The sequence below is a fragment of the Odontesthes bonariensis genome, chromosome 7, assembly GCF_027942865.1.
Source record: "Odontesthes bonariensis isolate fOdoBon6 chromosome 7, fOdoBon6.hap1, whole genome shotgun sequence".
Lineage (NCBI taxonomy): Eukaryota > Metazoa > Chordata > Actinopteri > Atheriniformes > Atherinopsidae > Odontesthes > Odontesthes bonariensis.
Window position 1 is genome coordinate 35,075,920 of NC_134512.1, and position 21,285 is coordinate 35,097,204.

The following is a 21,285-nucleotide window of genomic DNA, read 5'->3' on the forward strand; positions in this document are numbered from 1 at the left end:
CACACCTGTCATACAAACGCCGTGTTTTTCCTTTTGCTTATGAAGCTACCGCCCTTCCCATCAATATCATCATCAGTTCAGGTCTCACACACACACACACACACGTGCACCATGCAGACCATCTGTTACAGTGCGTGGGTTTCAGCTACTACCCAAAACTTTGCCTACGCATTCACATTATGTTACTCATCACCGTTGTGTATGACTGTGCGTGAGCCTGGAGAGCGAAAGCGGTTGTAGCAGAATGATATTGATGAGTCGGTGTGTCGTATGGAGGTGTTTCTGAGAATAAAGGCCTTTTCTTGTAAAATCAGTTTTCTTAGTTTCTCTGGTATCCAGAAATTGTGCAAGTAAGACTTCATTTGTGTCAAAATGTAGGACAAAGGGAAGGAAGGAAGGAAGGAAGGAAAGGAGGGAGGTGTTCAGCCTCCTGTTTTCCCCATGTTCCCCTCTGCTGTGTCGTCATGCTCTTCATCCAGGGTGACACCATCTTGGCTTCTCACTTGGGCAACCACTTCCTGTTATGTTTTTGTTTCTTCCTCTGTCCTTCCTTCTTTACCAGAAGTGTAAAATATGGTTCAATATGTCCCGCAGGATCAACGGGTTAGGATTGATAATGTGTTTGATGGTTAATACATCATCATTTAAAGGATCTGCCATTTCTGCACGTTTTTAAATCATTTTCAGAGCCGCCTGAAGTTAAAGTTTTAAGTCGGGCTTCATTTGGTTATACATTTTCAGAAAAGCTGAAAATGGATGCAATGATTTATTGAAAGATGTGTGAACATAAAAGTAAATACGGTATGTAAGACTAAAGAGCTTTAAAGTGAACATCTGCTCTGAGCTGCTTTCTCCTCCAACACAGCCTGAACCCTCTCAGACGAGCTTTCTGTCCTTTCTTTAAGGAGTCTTCAGGAATAGTTCTCCAGGCTTCTTGAAGGACATCCCAAAGCTCTTCTTTGGATGTGGGCTGCCTTTTGTTCCGTTCTCTGCCAACATGACCCCACACTGCTTCAGTAATGTTGAGCTCCGGGCTCTGGGGAGGATTCATCCCTCCATCAGACCTGCTGCCACTGATTTTCAGCCCACTTCTTGTGTCCTTTGGCACAGCTCAGCCTTTTCTCCCTGTTTCCCTTCCTTAAGAACGGCTTCCTGACAGCCACCCTTCCATGGAGCCCATTTCTGATGAGGCTTGGGCCAACAGCAGATGGATCAGCTGAAGGTCCAGATGCATCTCTCAGCTCCTGTGTCAGGTCTTTGCTGGATGTTTTCCTCTTTCTTAAGGACATCACTTTCAGATCCTGTTCTCTGCTGTAGATAGTTCTTTAGGCCTGACACTTCTTCTTTTGTCCTCCACTTGTCCAGTTTCCTCAAATGTTTTAAGGACACACTGCACACCATGCTGAGATATGCCAAGTTTTCAGCTAACAGCTCTTTGGGAATCACATTGTTGCTGCAGAAATCCTGTTTTCTGTCTGTCACACTGTGTTATCTTTGCTGTTTTTCACACATGCAACTAAATGCAACTAAAATGCAACTAAAGAAATGGGAACAAATGATGTGTCTCTGTGACAGGCTGCTGGTAACAAAGAGCCTAAAGATCCAATTTAAAATGGCTTCTTCAACACTGGTTCATCACTTGAGTTAGGAGCCTTTTTTCTGCTTGAATGATGCATAGGTCAGAGTTAAGTGGCTTAAACATTCCCCTGAAAATGATCAGGTACAAGGACTGAATATGAGTGTGAAAGCAGAAAATGTCCACAGAAAGCCTGGGAGAACTGTTACTCATGACCACTTTAAAAGATTACAAGAAAGTCTGGCTGCTTGGAAGCAAAATTTAAAGAAATGAGGGCTTCCTAATCCTAATTCCTGTCCCTGGCCCCCCACCACATGCCTCTAACTCCATGGTATCGGGCCCCTTTTGTTATTCTTATAACAGTCATAGTAGAATTCTAGGCCTTCCAGGTGTTGGGCATCTTTCGGATGACTAGATTTACAGTATTACTTGATCTTTAAAGAAAAAAAGGTACCTTCCCTACTTGGCAGAATGCAAATCAGAGGTGTTGAGTCACGGGGAGAAATTGATATTGGGCCTTTAAAGATCTGGACCCTAAAGGGGTTTTATGTGATGTAAAGTTATTCTGATGAGCTTTAAGATATTTTCCCTCATCGGTTTACGTTTCCACTAAGATTTTTAGTGATTACGTAATCTCTTCCTGCTGGGGAGCCATTCATCACTTTCTCTTTCAACAGCCGGGGAACTTCCCTTGTGTTTGCATCTGCCCTGAGGCTGAAATTCATCATGTTGTGTATAATCAGTTGTGTGCCGAACAAGTACCAGGACGCTGAGTGTGAAATGCATCTGTACTTTTCCCCTGCGATAGCAGATCTGTATCTTCACCATCGAAAGATGAATTCAGGTCAGACGCTTCTCTCAGTCTAAGTCAGAGTTTATGTTGGACATTTTCTTTTTATTTATGATTCTCACTTTTTTTATCAAAAAGATGTACAGTGGCTTCCAAAAGTAAACGTCCAAAACGTAATGGACCTTTATGAAATAATCCACATTGGTAGAATAAAACGGGGAAGAAGAAAATACACAAAAGGTGGCACATACAGATATGTTCACCCCCCCATCCCCCCCGTAAGTAACATCTAGTGCTGCCAATTACCTCCAGAGCTCACAAAATGTGTTAAATAAGGTCCACCTGTGTCCACTTGGAGTCTGCAACACCACTAATCAGGAGGCACCATGAAGACCCAGGAGCTCTGCAAACAAGGGTACAGGAGGTACATACAAGGGTTGGGGTTGAGAAATTAGAAAATCTTGATAATCCCACGGAGCAAAAACGTCACAAAATGAAACAAATATGGCACCACAACAAACCTGCAGAGAGAAGGCCGTCCACCAAAAGCAGGCATGGAGGGCAATAATCAGAGAGGTGACAAAGAGACCGAAGGGGTGACTCTGGAGGAGCTGAAAGGCTAGCTCACTCCACAGAGCCGAGCTTTTCTACCCAGACATATGGAAGAAGGTCCTCGGATCAGAGGAGACTAAAACAGAAGGAAAATGCTAACAACACCATCCCCATAGCGAAGCATGGCAGTGGCAGCGTCATGCTGTGGGGATTGTTATTAATCGGCAGGGACTAGTCAGAACTGAGCGACTGATGGATGGTGCTGAATCTGGGGAACATTTTGAGGAAAATGTATTTCAGTCTTCCAGAGCCCCTCAGCATCCTGCATCCTTTGACATGAAGCTGCATGACATCCCATATTAGCAACATCATTTCTGAACATCTTCTTACCCCCTGCTGCGTCCTGTGAGCCGAGTTCCAGCCTCGTTTTGGCGTTGATGAAGGTAGTCCGGCTAGTTGGCTGGGGCCACATAAATAAAGCGTCTTGCTTCTCAAAACAATACACGTTCAAAAGAGTAATACATTTGCATCACAAAATCGTCCCTCCAGAAAAAGTCAGACCTCACAATCGCTTGGCCCTATTTTCTCTCCCTTGGTATCACTGCGTGCTGTGTAGACCGTGCAGACCGGGCAGTAAACACCGTAACAGGCGCAGCTATCGCTAGGTGGCTGAACGCATTGATACGAAGGGAGAGAAAATAGCACCAAGCAATTGTGAGGTCTGACTTTTTCTGGATGGACTATTTTGTGATGCAAATGTATTACTCTTTTGAACGCATATTGTTTTGAGAAGCAAGACGCTTTATTTTCGGGACCCTAGCCAACTAGCCGGACTACCTTCGTCAACACCAAAACGAGGCTGGAACTCTGCTCACAGGACGCAGCAGGGGGTAAGAACATGTTCATAAATGATGTTGCTAATATGGGATGTCATACAGCTTGATTGAGTCATTATTAGTGACAGAAGTCCTTTGAACCTTTTTTTTTTTCTTTGTTGTTGTCTTGGTCAGACCTACGTGTGTTTTATCACATCTCTGCGCAGTCGACGTTCAGCCGGCCTCTTTGCTGTGCGTCTGCTTTACCGCAGCTCGCGTGAGGCCAGATTTCTGGACATGATAGCACAAAGGGAAATAACCTGCGCAGACGACAGAAATACACATGATGACACAAGAGAGAACAGATCCACTGTTCACTCATTTGAATTAATTCACTGACAGTTGTTCTAGCTGGCTGTTGAGCTCACAGTAAATATATGAAGCGTGTTTTCTGGTGCTTTGAACAGTGATGATACAAACCTTGTGAGCTCAAAATAGAATTTCTGGTTTTGACACTCGTCGTCAGACATTTCCCCTGAAAATATTCACCCAACGTTTACGGGTTGAATGTTTACCGCAGACACCTAAGACCATTAAACGGCACCCAGACACAGATGCACCCAATCACAGGTCTTTGGCTGCGGCGTGCAGCTTCCTGCTCATCGAGGCGGTGGCTCTGAGGGAGTTTCTCATCTCTGATGCTACTTTTTTTTTTTTTCAATGTTCTGTGGTTTTCTGCCCTATCTACCAATATGTTGTACCACAGCAGGGTGACGTGGGCTTGTTCACGTCACCACCAACGATCTGGGTCAGCTGGTTCAGTGTGTGTTTTTATTGTGTTCCTTTAAACCAGCTGCCAGGCTGGAAATGAGTTCTATCAGGACTGTTGGGGGAGGCCATCCATTTCTTACTGTTCTGATCACATTTGAACGTGCCGTTCAGTCAGGAGTGGCGTGCTATGAGTGTTTTTAAAGTTGGCCCGAGTGTTTTTCCCCATAGAGAACAATGGGATTTTGCCAAAACAAGTGAGAAAACCCGGCCCTCTTTGGAGCCCCGTAGCTCAGAGAAACTTTACCGTAGAAACGGTGTTCAAAGTGTCAAAGAATCACAAATTTGGACTTTTGATGACTGAATCGGTATTTTTATATCTTTTCTGATTTCTATACAATCACAGTTTAATTTTTTATTTATTTGGGAGATTTGTTTCAAAGTGCTTTTTGTCCCCTTTCCCCCAGTATGACTGTCATTGATTGGTTTTGTCTCTAATGGATCCAGAATGTATCCAAACTGTAGTTCTCTCCTATTATATCTAAGCTGTGACTTTATCTCTTCAGATTGAAGGATCTCTTTTAACCTACCATTAAAAACTACACAATACACAGTAGAGCCATAAATATATACATCTGTGTCCAGCACAAGATTGTGATGCTCACGATTGAATCGTTTTTATTTCATTCAACTTGCAGTTTATGCACAGTGGTTCCCTTAAAAGGTGGAACCAGCAGCTTTTGTTTTCTTGTTTTCCTTCATAATGGTCTCGGGTACTAATGCCTAGGGATGTCCCGATCAGGTTTTTTTGCCTCCGAGTCATTTGATATTGAGTATCTGCCGATACAGAGTCCCGATCCGATACTTCTACAGTATATTAAAAAAAAAATGAAGAACGGCGAAGAAACATATCCAGGATGTCCATGTTTTTTTATTTATGTATTTATTTTATTAATTAGTATTATTTATTATTATATATAATATATATTATATTATAATTTTATTATTTACTTATTTTATCATTTAACTCATTGAATTAGTTTTATCGTTTTAAGTGTTTATTAGTTTTATTAATTGAATCCTTTAATTAATCAAGTAATAAACAAATTCTTCACATTGTAGTTTAGTGTAACAATGTCTAATATAAAAACGAGCAGCAGCTCAGCTTGAAATACCTGCAGGCATGTCAACAAATGAGCAAATAAATGTGCCACAGTGTTATAAAGTAAGGCCAGTAATGTGCTTTAACTGCACTCCTAATTCTTACTCTCCTCTGGCTTCACAGAAGGAAATGTACGTTTTTCTTGATGAAAACCAACATCTCTACCTTGTTTGAGCCTGTTCCTGTTCTCATCAACGATGTTAGCCATGTCCTTACCACCTCTTGAAATCCCAAGTTTGCATATGTCACAGTTTGCAATCGCAACGTTTTTGTCGTCCACTTTAAAATACCTCCACACCGCGGACATTCGGCCCCCAGCTTCAAGCTGCCGCCGTGTTCTGCTTCGCTTTACGGCAGCAAAGTGATGTCATGCCGCATGTTTCTGTGTGGAGTTGAGACCAGAGACATAAAAAATTGGGGAGTTCTGATTATTGTAGTTGAGGATAAAAATCTTCTTCAGTCGAAATAAATGCAATGTGGAGGCATTCGAGACCCATTCAAGATGGCCGCCGTGCTGATACGTCAGCTCCAACAGGCAGCATCAGTCTGAGGCGTCGCTACAATGTTCCTTTAAACATAAAATTGGGTTAATATATTGGACATGAAAATTATCCTTTCTCTTTCCCTTACTTTCCAAAAATTAGTTTCATAGTTAGCAATACTTAGCTTAGCATATTTGTTTTTTTCACACTTCCTTCGCAACGTTTCGACTTTAGTTTTGTCTTCTTCAGGTGTTTAAGTGTGATCAGTTCCCTTTTTCCCTTTTGTCCAAGCCTTTTGTTGGATCTTTCAAATACGCTTAATTTAGCTTAGGCACCCCCTTTACTTTTCCTATCCTTCTGTGTTAAGCTATATATCCGATCCCTGATCCCCGCCATATACGCTCCTTCTTCCCTGTCCCACAGAGCGGGTGTTTATGAGCTGGATTGTTTTACAGCACCTGCAGTTTTTCCCCATTTTATGCGACTGTTTGTCAAAAAGAAGTTATTTGGGATTAAATAAGTGCAGCCTTTCCTTTCACACAGCCCCAGATCTACAGAACTGGAAACGTTGCGTGCAGCGTTTGTTCCATCCATTGTTGTTTTCTGACGGTTCTCCTTTTCCTCTCCTCGCCAGTCACGGCCTTCATCGTTTCTTCTCCTGTCGCGGCATCGCGCTGGCAGTGGAGACGTTCTGGAGGAGGGGTCACAGGGAGATCACAGTGTTCGTCCCTCAGTGGCGTCAGAAGAGAGACCGACTCACAACAGGTACAAATGCATCAGATCTGTACCTTCACGTGTTATTATGGATTACTTTTTATTTCATCACCGTATTGGCTCCCTGAACAGCAGAATAAAGGTGCTCAGACCTCCTTAGAATTGTACAAACTCTGATTTTAAGTCCTGTTTTTCTGGGAATATAAAGAAACGAGGTTTGGCTCAAGACTTTTACACTCAGCTGTAACTCTTGTTTTTGCAGAGCAACATTTTCTGAACCAGCTTGAGGATCTGAGGCTGCTCTCCTTCACCCCTTCCAGAGAAGTCTGTGGTCAGAGAATATCCTCGCATGACGACAGGTACGCCCTCGGTCTTCAGCTGCCCATTAAAGGGATAGTTCGCTTCTTTTGACATGAAGCTGTATGACATCCCATACTAGCAACATCAATTATGAACATGTTCTTACCCCCTGCTGCGTCCTGTGAGCAGAGTTCCAGCCTCGTTTTGGCGTTGATGAAGGTAGTCCGGCTAGTTGGCCGGGGTTTAAAAAATAAAGCTTTTTGCTTCTCAAAACAATATGCGTTCAAAAGAGTAATACATTTACATCACAAAATCGTTCATCCAGAAAAAGTCAGACCTCACAATCGCTTGGCACTATTTTCTCTCCCTTGGTATCACTGCCGGCTGTGTAAACTGTGCAGACCGAAGTGCAGACCGAGCAGCAAACACCGTAACAGGCGCGGCTGTCGGCAGGCGGCAGCAGGCAGTGATATGAAGGGAGAGAAAATAGGGCCAAGTGATTGTGAGGTCTGACTTTTTCCTGGAGAACGATTTTGTGATGCAAATGTATTACTCTTTTGAACGCATATTGTTTTGAGAAGCAAAACGCTTTATTTTTTAAACCCCAGCCAACTAGCCGGACTACTTTCGTTAACGCCAAAACGAGGCTGGAACTCGGCTCACAGGACGCAGCAGGGGGTAAGAAAATGTTCATAAATGAAATTGCTAATATGGGATATCATACAGCGTCATGTCAAAAGAGGCGAAATATCCCTTTAAACCAGACGCGCGTCACAGATGAATTACACGCTTTGAGGTCTAATTTGAGCTGCAGTTGGAACAGACTCGCTTACAGACCTGCAGGTGAACACAGCCGCTCTGTTATTTTGGGATTTTCTGGTTTCATTATGAGCTTTTTTTCTCCTCCCACACAAACATCAACCCTGCCCACTGCTTACTCAGCTGTTTTCATGATAAGTGATGTCTGCTAAATCACCTCTGAACCTGCTGGTTTAAAACACCACAGTAACTGCTGGGTTTGTGTGTGTGTGGCAGTCGTAGCAGATATCTTTACTTTGCGAAGGGTTGCCTGGTTAAAGCCTGCGTAATGATACGTCATCTTGGCTGACTTCTTTATTTGTTTCCCGTCCACTGGGCTTCCCCTCGAGTGCTGCACCGTCCCAGCCGGGAACGAGCTTTCCGACCTTTGAACGCAGGGAAAATCCTGAGTGTCACATCCGCACACACACCGTTTCTTTCTTTGCTTCCGACAGGTTCCTGCTTCACCTGGCAGAGAAGACGTACGGGATCATAGTAACCAACGACAACCTGAGGGACTTTGTCGACACCTCCGACACCTGGCGCCGGATCATTCAAGAGAGGTGATTGTTAATCATCCGCTGACATGTTCCATTACCCAGTGTGATGCTGGAAAGTCCACCGAAGCTGCCGGTTAATGCTAAAGACTTGTGTTTTATTTACATTCATTTCGAAGAGGAACAGGAAACGGCTCCTTCACACGAACATGTTTGCAGCCAGCTCTAATAAAATGGTTCCGAGAAACATAAAGATTGCATGCAAATAAAGGTCAAACTATCACATCTTACGCTCATTTTAAATGGAAATTTTTGAGTTTTTAATTAGGGCTGGGCGAGTTAACTCGTTATTATCGCGTTAACTCGTTAATTATTTAATGCCAATAAATATTTTATCGAGCATTTATTAATTTAAATCAATTTTTTTTTTTTATTTAAAAAAAAAATAAAAAATTGGGGGGCTTTTGTGCCTTTAATGGAAAGTTCACAGAGACAGGAAGCAGGGTGGCAGAGAGAGGGGGAACAACATGCAGCACAGGGTTGTCCAATGTGGGACTCGAACCGGGGCCAGCTGCAGCGAGGACTATAGCCTCTGTACATGGGGCGCCTGCTCAACCCACTACGCCACAGACCACCCCTGTTTTATTATTTATTTTATTATTGTAAAAGTCTGTTTCTCTCAGGCTTTTATTTTGTAAAAGTCTGTTGCTGTCTGCTGTGGAACAGGAAAAGAAAGTAATCGGCGGATCCACCAAACATGGAGAAGGGTACGGAACTTTTACTCGGCCATTTTCATTTTAAAGTTCTTCCAGACGGCGGAGTCGACAGAACCAAAGTCATCTGTAAACACTGCCAAGTTGAATTGTCTTCTCAGCGTAGTAGTTCCAGTCTAAAATATCACTTAAAGGCAAAACACACAACTGATAGCAGCAAGTCATTCAAGGAAACAGACAGTGGAGCGAGGCTTCTACATAAAAACTACAGAAAGATGCTGATGTTAAAAGTGTGTTTGCACAACAAATGTTATGGCACTTTCATTCATATGGCAGCACATTTAAAATAAAACTAAATGCTAAAAGCTATACACTACTTTTGAATTCATTTTGGGTTTTTGCGTACAAATGCGATTAATCGTGATTAATCAGGGAAATCATGTGATTAATTAGATTAAAAATTTTAATCGTTGCACAGCCCTAGTTTTTAGTTGTGCTAGGAACAACCAAAGCAAGGGGTCGATCGTGATAAAGATGTTTTATCATCCTGGCGTCGCGCTCTACTGGTTCAGATCCATTCTCGTTGGACATTTTTTCATTTATAGACAAAATATTGATTCTAAATCGGTTCATACTTCTTAAATGTGGAGCATTAGATTCTTCAGTTTATGGATAACAGTTTCATGATGAATGTAAGTGAACATGGAACCAAAACTATGAGTGTTATGTTCATTCGGGCTCAGAGTCGGCTCAAGTCCATGTTCATTAAATTACTGCAACTTCAGACTATTTCAGATGCTGCAAATAAAAGAAGTTGTTGGTGGCCGTACGTGGGAGGGCCTAACTTTACTAGAGAGTGGAGGGAAACTTCTGTTCCTCTGTGTGTGGTTGTGTCGCCCTCTGTTGGTCGTTGTGTGTCTCACACGGAGAGTCACAAACGAAAGAATCTGGTTTCATTTGTGTTCTTTTTGGGGCGTTTCATGGCAGCAGTGAGCTGTGATGTTTTCTATGGAATACGTAGGCTATTAACTTTTTTTTTATCGTTTTCTCGAGTTAATTTACCGATGGTTTTCGAGGCCACTTTTTCTCCCCAGTCCGCCCCTGTTTATATGTGTTTTATGTGTTTGCAATTTGTTTGTCTTTTAGAGATAACTTCATATCAGCCCGCGTCGTTTAAGGAGATAAATAACGAAATGCTCGTCACACCAGCGGGATTTACTTTGTGCATTTTCACAAGCAGAATTGTTACACAAACATTCCATGTTTGATTCATAGGCTACTTTATTCAGTTTTCAATGAAAGGGGGGTAAAGATGGGTACACCTCTGCCAGAAATACATATAAACACATAGAAACAGGGGCGGACTGGGGAGAAAAAGTGGCCTCGAAAACCATTGGTAAATTAACTCGTTATCTCGAGAAAACCATAAAAAAAAAAAGTTTATACGTTCCACGTCCGCTCTGGGCTTCCGTAGTTTTCCATGTTCAGCTGCAGTTTTTTTTAACTTCTTTCCTTGTGGCTGGCAGGTTGCTGCAGTTTACTTTTGTGGAGGATCACTTCATGATCCCTGATGACCCGCTGGGGAAAAACGGCCCTCACCTGGACGTCTTCCTGCGGAGAGACAACAGGTGCGTATTCCTCAGCTTATGGGGACTAAAAGAAACCCTCAATCAATCAATCAATCAATCAATCACAATCAACTGCTCATTTTGCACTAATAACATTTGCACAAATATCATCATAGTACAATATAATGTAAATTATCCATATACCCTATATTTCTTATTGGTTCAGTCTGCTCAGTTAAATTTATTTTTACCTTTTATTGTTAAATGTACAAATCTGTTTTTATTTAGTTTACTGATGTTTACTATTATTATTATTATTATTATTATTTACCCTACTCTTCATACTGTAGATTTGTTTATAGCTGATGTTTATTCTCTATTTTTATTCTATTCTATTTGCTTGTTTTTCCTTTAATTGTTTACATATCTTTTATACTGTACGCTGTTGCAACACAATAATTTCCCAAATTGGGATGAATAAAGTACTTATCTATCTAATTGATGTCCTTTTCGCGGCAGTGACCAGATGAAGGATGCTGAACATGGTTGTTGTCGTTTTAACAGTAATTTATCTCCTTTTTTGTGTCTGTCAGGAGGGCTCCAGCCACTCCTCCCCCTCTGCGGCCCCCAGACTTCAGGCCCTCGTCCCAGCAGCAGCAGCCCGTTTACGTCCAGGCCCTTCACTCCGCCCCTCGGACCTCCACCTCCCTGACGCCCCACCCTGCCGCACATTGGCCCCATTCCGGGCCACCCGAATGGCACCCGCCCCGCCGCTCACCCTCCCCGTCGCCCTCTCCCCCGCCTCAGCGGTCGCCGGGGGAGACGTCGGAACTGAAGAGGAAGCTGTACGACATCTTCCCCGACCAGAAGCAGCGCATCGACCGCATCCTCAGCGACAATCCGTACATGAGAGACCTGAACGCCCTGTCCGGGCTGCTGCTGGGATGAATGAAAAACTCACTCACACACACACACACACACACACACACATGCAGGAGTAAACATATGTGTTGGCATAGAAATTATTTATTTTACCAGCTTGGAGGAGATGGACACGTTTTTATGGGGTTGATTATCAAACTAGCTGCTATTTGCAAAAGGTATTTTTTTGGGATATGTATCGTCTCCTCTTTCCCTCCTTCGCATTCAAATGAACCGAGGTGAGCAACACCGGTGTCTCCAGAACCAAAGCGTGAACAAATTCCCAGAGTTTCTTCTGACGCTCCCGTGGGATTAAATGAAGGTGGGACCAGCTCGCAGCTTCTTTTTTTTCTTAATCACATTGGGGCCGCGGGGCTTTTTGTTAACGAGTTTCAGACCTCGCCGGGTTTAGCGTGTTTTTCAGATTTCAGGGTCGGGCGTGCGATTGAGTTTTTCAGGTTTTGTAGCGCTCCTCTAATTGAACCGCTCACAGTGATCCTTTTTTTCAGAAGGAAGCAGTGATGAGAGCAGAAACGCCAAATAGTTCACGTTAGAGGCTGCTTCAGGCACATTCAGGGACGTTTTGAGGCTGTTGAAATGGGCACCAAAGTCCTTTATTTTCAATTTTTTTTGTATTTGGGATGCAGCTTACTGTGAGTATTTACCCAGGCTGAACACTGCTCATTTCTCCCCTCAAAATGCCACCTTAATGTCCTGGTTTGGGTGACTAAAAGCCACCAGGTCTCAAGTCTGGACCGGCTTCGTCCCCCTTTTGTGAAAATAAAACGCACAGAAGCTCATTTTTAGGCGCTGTTCTTCACGCCTCCTGTTGACCCGTCACGTGCACGGAGACCCAAAAGGTGACGGGAAGAGTCGCCTTAAAGTTAAAGAGTGAAACCTTTTCAGCCGACTGTCATCAGCAACCTGCCATGTCCCTACAGTAGCCCAGAAGGGACATACTAAGCCGACCTTTTCTCTTCTTGTTTAAGCTGTTTCCATAGTTTCCATGAGGTTTGGGAATTTGGGCCTTTAAAGGGATATTGTGTAGAACTTAGTGAGTACGTTTTCATGCACAGCAAAAATTCTGATAATTAACAGATTATTCAGAGTAGCCCTGATAGTTAACCAGCATTTTTACACTTTAACCCCAAATATTGTCACATTAGAGATGGCAGTAATTATTTAGCTCAGTGGAGTAAACCGGATTACGTCGAGGTGAACACGATTTAACGGCAGTATTACACCCTATCAGAGTTTTCCCAACATCTTTCTGCTTTACAGCTCAGGTCCACTTATTAAGAGGGACTTTGGGCTTGTTTTTTGTAGGTCATGTTGCTTGTTTCTGTCATAAGATCTGGCAACAACGGCTGCAGCAGAGTCCATGCAGAACGGGGAGTTTGCAGCTTTGGACCGGAGGAGCAAGACTTGAAACTATAGCGTGACGTAACATGTGAACAGGAAAATTACTCATTACTGAGGTATCATTTTATTCAGGTTAAGATCGGTATTCAGAATATTGCCGTGCATGAACTCGGAGTCGGTGTGTTTCCTGCAGTCAGTTTGGGGAATCAAAAGGTTTTCTGGCGGCTTAAAGCTGCTCAATGTCCCGCTCGAAAACATCCCGAACCTCAGTCATTTATTGTGGATGTTTCCGCCACATCACGTCAGCACCATGCTGTCACACGGGGCCGGAAGCTTATTCAGATTCAACCTGCTTCAGAACAGTCGATGCTCTGCTCGAGCCACAGCTGCAGCCCGACTTCCACCTGCACCTGGACCACCGTTCCTGTCCCAGCGTGCATGCGCAGGAGCAGAACTGGGTTATTAAACAAAGTTTGTCCGACCGGGTGAGAAGACGGGTTCATATGATCTCAGTGGGACGGACATGTTTACATGCATTCTAAAGATCTGGGCTTCGGTGGGATGTGGCAGGTGATGGACCGGGCTGAGCTGCGGTGGCGCTGAACGTGAACCAGCCTCTGCAGAAACCGTTTCGATCGTTGGAAGACTTCCAAGTTTCCGGCCCAGTGTTGGCTTTCAGTCGGTGAATAATCTCCACCCAGAACCAGAAGTAGCTGCTCTGCGTGCGGGTCGTTCCGTTTTGTTCCCAGAATGAGACCCAGTCACTGTTTCCACGTCGGCTTTCAGTTCTGAGACACTCGGTGAGTTATGAGCCTTGAGGTGGAAGCGGCGGAAACGAACACTATAAGAGTTTTTGTTTGATTTGATTAAGTTCCATTTTAACACAAAAGATTTTAGTCTTGTGAAAAGAACCGGTTTTCAGTTTTGATTTAAGAATGTATCGAATGCACTGAACATGAGCGAACAAGGTTTCATTGAAAAACACACGCAGAATATGGACTGCAGCTTTCATATTTAATGTGCTTCTGAGGTTTGTAAATGAAAAAATCTCCTCGTGAGAAAGACTTCTGCACAAAAACTTTACAAAGTTTGGTTCGTACTCATTGTTGCTGTCAGGATTACTGAAGGATTCTGTTTTTCTTGTATTATAATTCTTCTGTGTATATTGATTTTTATTTTTTTTTTGTAAATATACACATTTTTGGCTACAGTACACATATGGGTTTATGTATGTGAAAAAACAATAAATGCACCATTCCTCATGAAAAGGTTTGATGGCATGTCTAACAGATCCTGCAGCGTCTCAGATACTAAATAAATATTTAGATTTATTTATGTGTGTGTATATATATATCTTACACACACACACACACACACACACACACACACATACATATATATATATATATAAATAATGAGAGAGAGAGAGATTGTAAAGAACTTTGGTCTTTCAGCATCTACAGAGCAGAATGTTGTGAAAAGATTCAGGGAAATCTTAGTGTGTAAAGGCCAAGGGGATATTTATTTTTATTTATATTAGTCCGCAAATATGTCCAAATGTTTCAGGCACACACGCCAATCAGGCTGAATTGATTTGAGAATCATCCCCGGTCAGCTGAATGACAGCCAGTGTAGCGCAGCTCTGGTTTAACCTTATTTTGTTTAAAATAAGCCAGTATAGACATGGCAACGTGTGAAATTGCCATTTAGATAGAGTTGAATGTAACGAATGGGTTATAAACGTGACGTTTTGGGGTAGCCATTCAGAGAATTTTGTCCCGTGCCCAGCCAAACCTGTCAGCGGCCCTGTGTGTGTGTGTGTATATATATATATAGACACATATATATCTATATATAGATATATAGATATATATATCTATATATAGATAGGAGGACTGTATCTTGCTGCGTTACTAAAGTTTTAATACAAAACAAAATACATGGTTTAAGTTTATTGTAAAGTCTTAAAAAACACTGTTACCACATCGAGCCTTCCTTTAACTCTGCATATCTTCACTGTGTGGCTCACTCACTAGGGGTCAGTGTGTGTTCAGCTATGGATAAATGGCTCATAATTTCCATGAGCTCACTTTATAACCGGCTGAAGGCTCAACTTTCAGCTCGTAGCGACGGGTAAATCAGAGCATGACTACAGCAGATTGTAGGGAGAGACCTGTTCTACGCCCTGCTACAAAAAAGTATATGAATTTAAGGTTATTTTAAACTTGAGTTACCAGAATAGTACCCGTCGGTCAGCTTGGAGTCCCAAAACTGAGAAAAAATATTATGCAGAGTCAAATTGTTATTCATACACTGGAAAAAATGCCCCTCCAAAAATAAGTTAAAAAAAAAAAACAAATACAAGACGTTTTTGCTTGAAATAAGCAAAAAAAATCTGCCAATGGAACTCGTGAAAATCGGCTTGTCAAGATTTCTTGAAATAAGATGTGATATTTAGGACTTTTGAGGTAAAAGTGATCTTGAAATTAGCTTAAAAACCTCTTCAAATGTCAAAAAGAGCTTGTTTCATATGACATATGACTCGAAACAATTTGTTTTCAAGACTTTTTCACTTAACAAGATATTCCAGATGTATTGTCTTCAAACAAGTCCCTATATCTGGCTGAAATAGAACTTGTTAGGCAGTTGTGTCTTATATTAAGTGTAATGAGATACTCAATGAGACAAATATACTTGGTAAGATTTAGATTTTTTTCCAGTGTAACATCATCTAAATATCTTCAGGTAAATGAGTACAGTGTAAATTGTGCTTTTTCTATGACGACTTCTCAAGAAAAAATCTTCAGTTCTTCATATTTGATCATCTCCATCCAGCTTCTACCTGAGCAGAGAGTGGGGGAATTTAAAGAGGAGGCCCTTCTGATGGACCTGGTGCAAAGGTTGGTCTTACCTCAGAGTACTCCTGTCCATCACTTTGCTTTCATGCAAATAGGTGTCAGGTAGATCTCATTTAGCCCGACTCTTTTAGCTCCACATATAAAGCAAAATTATGCAGTCCAACAAAAAAAAAAAGAAAAGGAGGATGTTTGGAGGAAAGGAATCGGAACCTAAAAGTAGGACTCATGGAGCGCATGTCAGGTGCAGCATTACATAATCAACAACCACTTGCAACCTGACAGCCATTATGCAAATGCAGGTGGTTTGAGTTTCAGGTGTCTGACACATGTGTATCCAGAGATAATTCCACAACTGCAGGGGAGAGTGTGCCTCGGCCCAAAAAGGAGCTCCAGGAGAATTCCCCTCGGGCCATGCAGTCTAATTTGGGGCAGATGGGGTCGCCTCATGTTGCAGGAAGTGTCTTCTGCACGCAGAACATGTGCTTCTGCACAGCCCGTTTAGCAGTCATGCAGAGTTCTGCCTGTAGGGTTATTCAAATCAAAAACTGGAAGAGAACAAATAACTTTTGAGCCCCCTCCTGTGAATGTTTTGCATTGTACACCCAACAATCTAAGAAAAGGGGGTTTTAATTTTCTTTTTATCATGTCGATAAATGGCAAATTCCGGACTATAGAGCGCACCTGAATATAAGCCGCACCCTTTCATTTTAAAAAGAAAAAACATTTCATACTTGTATAGGCCTATAGGCCGCACCGGATTATAAGCCGCAGGTGTCCACATTGTAATATGAGATATTTACACAGAAAGATGTTACACGTGAGGATTTTTAAACTTTTAATTAAATGTTTATGATAACATAAACAAATACATACTGCAAATGTTTTTTTTTTCCGAACAGTTCCTCCTTCGACAGCCAGATTGATCGCCTTTATTTAAAAGCTGCATCATATGCATTTCTTCCTTTGTTTTCCATGTTGAGTACAAATGACCGATTTACAATCAGTTAGTAGTGTAAGTGTGTTTGATTTTCATTGGACCACTGTGAACTATTTGTTAATTTTACTGGTCTAATGTTAGGAGGCAAAATGTTTTTGGTGGCATGGAAAAAAAAGAAAAAAACATATTAGCCGCACCGGATTATAAACCACGGTGCTCACAGCCGGGGAGTAGCGGCTTATAGTCCGGATTTACGGTAAACAAGAAGAAAAAGACAATGCGATGAAGAAAAGTCATGTAAAAAGTTCTGTTCTTTGTAAAAATGTGACCTCACACATAGGGGGGCTTTTATTGACAGTTAGATTGGCAGCAGCAAGAAAATATCATTTTAGAAAATAGATATTTCATTTGGAGTCTCTTAGTTCAGGGGTTCCCAACCACCGGTCCGCGAGACATTCCAAACCGGGCCGTGAGGTTGGGGGGAAAAAAACATGGAAATCGGGAATTCTTTCATTTTACTCGCTAGATTCTATACTTGGAAACTGCATAGATTGCATTATAGGAGTCCGATTGTGCACGTTTATTTTTTTCAATGATGACTGTCTGTCTGTCATCATATCCTAATTTGTAAAAGCATCTGCTAAATGTAATGTCTGTTGAACGTAAAGTACAAAAAAAAAAATAAAGTATCCCCCCCCCCCCAACCGGCCGCGGGAACAAATTGCAGAACCAAACCGGTCCTTGGTGCTGAAAAGGTTGGGGACCCCTGTCTTAGTTCAGCTAAATTCCATTAGCGTTGTGTTAAAAGGTGGAAGAATTTTTCAGTTTGTGGTGAAAACCAGATAAAGATGAAGATTAGCAGCAATACATTACAGCATAATTAGCTTTTTGCTTAATGTTGGAATGTCTGCACTTCAGAATGAAAGAGTGATTTCTGTATTTAACCTCTTCATAGGAGTTTAAAATGTTAGATATGCAGTATTTCTGACCAATTTGCCAAAGATCTGAGATTTTAAATATCATTAGTGCATGTTCGTGCATGTGAGTCACAAACCAGAACGTTGGTCCATGACCCAAAACGTTGCACATCTTTATGACTTATTTCATTTAGGAAACAAGGAGATGTAGCTTCTGTCTCTACCGTGTGACTTTTCTCCTTCGTTCTGTCGCATGAATGTTTAAGGCTGACATTTATGTGCGTGGTTAAGTTTAAACATTACTAAATCACTGAAATACTTTAGTGATTATGGTTTATGGTTCAAGCCATACGACACGGACACTGCTCTTCACAAAACAACACCCCTGGGATATGCATCCATCTCATGATTTCTAGCAGTGAACTGTGAGAACGCTGCATTTTTACATTGTGGACAGACATTGTGATTAAGCTGAACCGGTTTGCTTTGGACTGAGATTCTGTTGATCTATGCTCTGTGAGTTTTATATTGCACCCTAAAGTTCACATCTGCACAACTTAGGAATTATTTTGGACTTAGAGTACCGTCTGTTGGGATCGCCGCTGTAAAAAGTCCAGTTTAACTCGGCCGGGTGTTTAAAATGAAGGGGTAAAAGCTGCTAGTGGAAGAACGCAATAAGCCCCATAAGTTGGTTGTTTGCTTACTTGTTACCTTCCTCTTTGGGTTGTTTTCTGTCAGTTTGAAGAATGTGTTTATAGTCCGTGTTCTTGTTAACATCTTACACAACACGGTTCACAGTTTAGGAGGAAATTAAGATTTTTGTAATGCTTAAACAGATTCTGTTTATTATCCCCACAACAAATTGAATCAGTCATACTTAACTGGTTGTTCATTTTATTATGTACAGTGATGTCAATAACATTAGTCAATAACATTAGTCCAGTTCTCTTCTGATTATGTACTGCAGTACAAAGGAGGAGGTACGAAGGGAGAGAAAATAGGGCCAAGCGATTGTGAGGTCCGACTTTTTCTGGATGAACGATTTTGTGATGCAAATGTATTACTCTTTTGAACGCATATTGTTTTGAGAAGTAAAATGCTTTATTTTTTAAACCCAACGCCAAAACGAGGCTGGAACTCGGCTCACAGGACGCAGCAGGGGGTAAGAAAATGTTCATAAATGATATTGCTAGTATGGGATGTCATACAGCTTCAAGTCAAAAGAGGCGAACTGTCCCTTTAAGGAACAGTATCGATCAAAAATAAAAAATTTGGGCAACTTTTTGGTTGAGATTTCCTTCCTTTCTGTAGTTTCTATCACCAAACTTGAACAGAAACAGGGCTCCTTGGGGCCTGTGGGCAGAGGAAGTGATTGAGCCCTTCGGTCGTAACTCTTGAACAGAGGATGAGGACATACTGGTCCCCATTATAGACTTGTGGTTTTTCCACTCCTATTGAATACAAAACGCTGTCTGTGCCACTGTTGGTCTGAGTCAGGCTATGGGCTTGATTACTGCTCCAGTCGCCTCTGTTTGTGACATGCACAACCCTGTGCTTATGGACATAAAGACACAGACAATGTTGTTTGCACTGCAGATGTGCTCCGATCGCTGACTATGGACTGTAATTTGATGACCCTGTTTCGTAATCACATAATTACATTAATCCAGTATGAATTCGTTTGGCAGAAGCTGGTGAAAAGAAAAAACGGACGTTATGTAATGTGACACAAAATGTCTGAAAGACATCTTTGGTGTCATCTTCAACAGGCACATACTTACCAGCCTCAAGACTCTCAACAACAAAAATCAGAGGAATAGTTTGACATTTTCCAGAAGTAAACCTGACAATAGTTTTTGATTTTAAGACATGAGCGGTTTGTTTATGACTGTTACATATGTGTGCCACCCAGTCTCACCAGAAAACGTGTAAAAGGTATGATTGCAAACGTCCCCAATGTGCGGTTTAAATAGTAAAATGTGTAAGCACTAACCATCACTCGTTTGTAACATCTAATCCTAACTGTGCAGGTTCATTCTTACTCTGACTGAGCTCTTTTAACTCCTTAACCAAGCCATTTGTGGGTGGAAAAGCACATCCATCCATTCGTTTCAAGACCATCCTTTCCTTTCGCATTATGAGAGTTTTGAGTCAAAGGAGTGGCTGTAGGATGTATAGAAACGTGGAATGTGGAACGGGGTTGTCAACACTTGTTTTGTTAAAAAAAACTAGGGCTGGGCAACGATTAAAATGTTTAATCTAATTAATCGCATGATTTCCCTGATTAATCACGATTAATCGCATTTGTACGCAAAATCCAAAAATGAATCAAAAAGTAGTGTATAGCCTTTTAGCATTTAGCTTTATTTTAAATGTGCTGCCATATGAATGAAAGTGCCATAACATTTGTTGTGCAAACACACTTTTAACATCAGCATCTTTCTGTAGTTTTTATGTAGAAGCCTCGCTCCACTGTCTGTTTCCTTGAATGACTTGCTGCTATCAGTTGTGTGTTTTGCCTTTAAGTGATATTTTAGACTGGAACTACTACGCTGAGAAGACAATTCAACTTGGCAGTGTTTACAGATGACTTTGGTTCTGTCGACTCCGCCGTCTGGAAGAACTTTAACATGAAAATGGCCGAGTAAAAGTTCCGTACCCTTCTCCATGTTTGGTGGATCCGCCGATTACTTTCTTTTCCGGTTCCGCAGCAGACAGCAGCAGACTTTTACAAAATAAAAGCCTGTGAGCGACAGACTTTTACAAAACAAAAGCCTGTGAGCAACAGACTTTTATAATAATAAAATAAATAATAAAACCTGCGCGAATGCGCGATAAAATATTTGTCGGCGTTAAATAATTAATGAGTTAATGCGATAATAATGAGTTAACTCGCCCAGCCCTATTAAAAATCCTTCATCGGTCCCTCTTGGGGACAGGCCAGTCCAGCACCCTCTTCTTCCTCAGCCGTGCCTTTGGAATATGTGCAGAATGTGCTTTTACATGGTCTGCTTGAACAATGCACGGACATCCCTGGAACAGATGTGGTCTTGAAGGCAGCACGTGTTGCTGTAAAACCTCAGTGAGCTTTTCTGCATTAATGCTGCCATCACAGAAGTGGAAATGAGCTTTGCCGAGGGCCCTGATCCAAGCCCATCCCATCCCAGAGCCTGGCTGCAGGGACTGGTTGCTGACAGCAGGCTGGATGCTCCTTTGGCTCTTTGCTCCATTTCTTCCAACAAAGATCTGGAACACTGATGGCTCTGACCACAGCACATGTTTCCACCGTGTGACGCTCCGTCCCAGACGCCTCCGAGCCCAGAGAAGTGGACGCTCCGTCCCAGACGCCTCCGAGCCCAGAGAAGTGGACGCTCCGTTCCGGACGCCTCCGAGCCCAGAGAAGTGGACGCTCCGTCCCAGACGCCTCCGAGCCCAGAGAAGGGGACGCCGCCTCTGGACCAGGTTAACATCAGGCTTCTTTTCTGCACAGTAAAGTCTGTGAATGGAACTCTGGATCGTAGTGCTGGACAAAGGTTCCCCACAGTAGTCCCTTGT

At 42.2% G+C, this 21,285-nt stretch overlaps 1 protein-coding gene across 1 annotated transcript in view; it reads left to right on the plus strand.

Annotated features, from left to right (window-relative positions):
• n4bp1 (nedd4 binding protein 1) overlaps positions 1-14,286 on the plus strand; it is a 32,054-nt gene extending 17,768 nt beyond the window's left edge. The window contains exons 8-12 of the mRNA XM_075470675.1: positions 6,780-6,910; positions 7,122-7,218; positions 8,413-8,520; positions 10,694-10,795; positions 11,329-14,286. Coding sequence (XP_075326790.1) covers positions 6,780-6,910; positions 7,122-7,218; positions 8,413-8,520; positions 10,694-10,795; positions 11,329-11,683 — 793 coding nt within the window. The 3' untranslated portion in view covers positions 11,684-14,286. The remainder of the gene's footprint in view (positions 1-6,779; positions 6,911-7,121; positions 7,219-8,412; positions 8,521-10,693; positions 10,796-11,328) is intronic.
• The last annotated feature ends 6,999 nt before the right edge of the window (positions 14,287-21,285 follow it).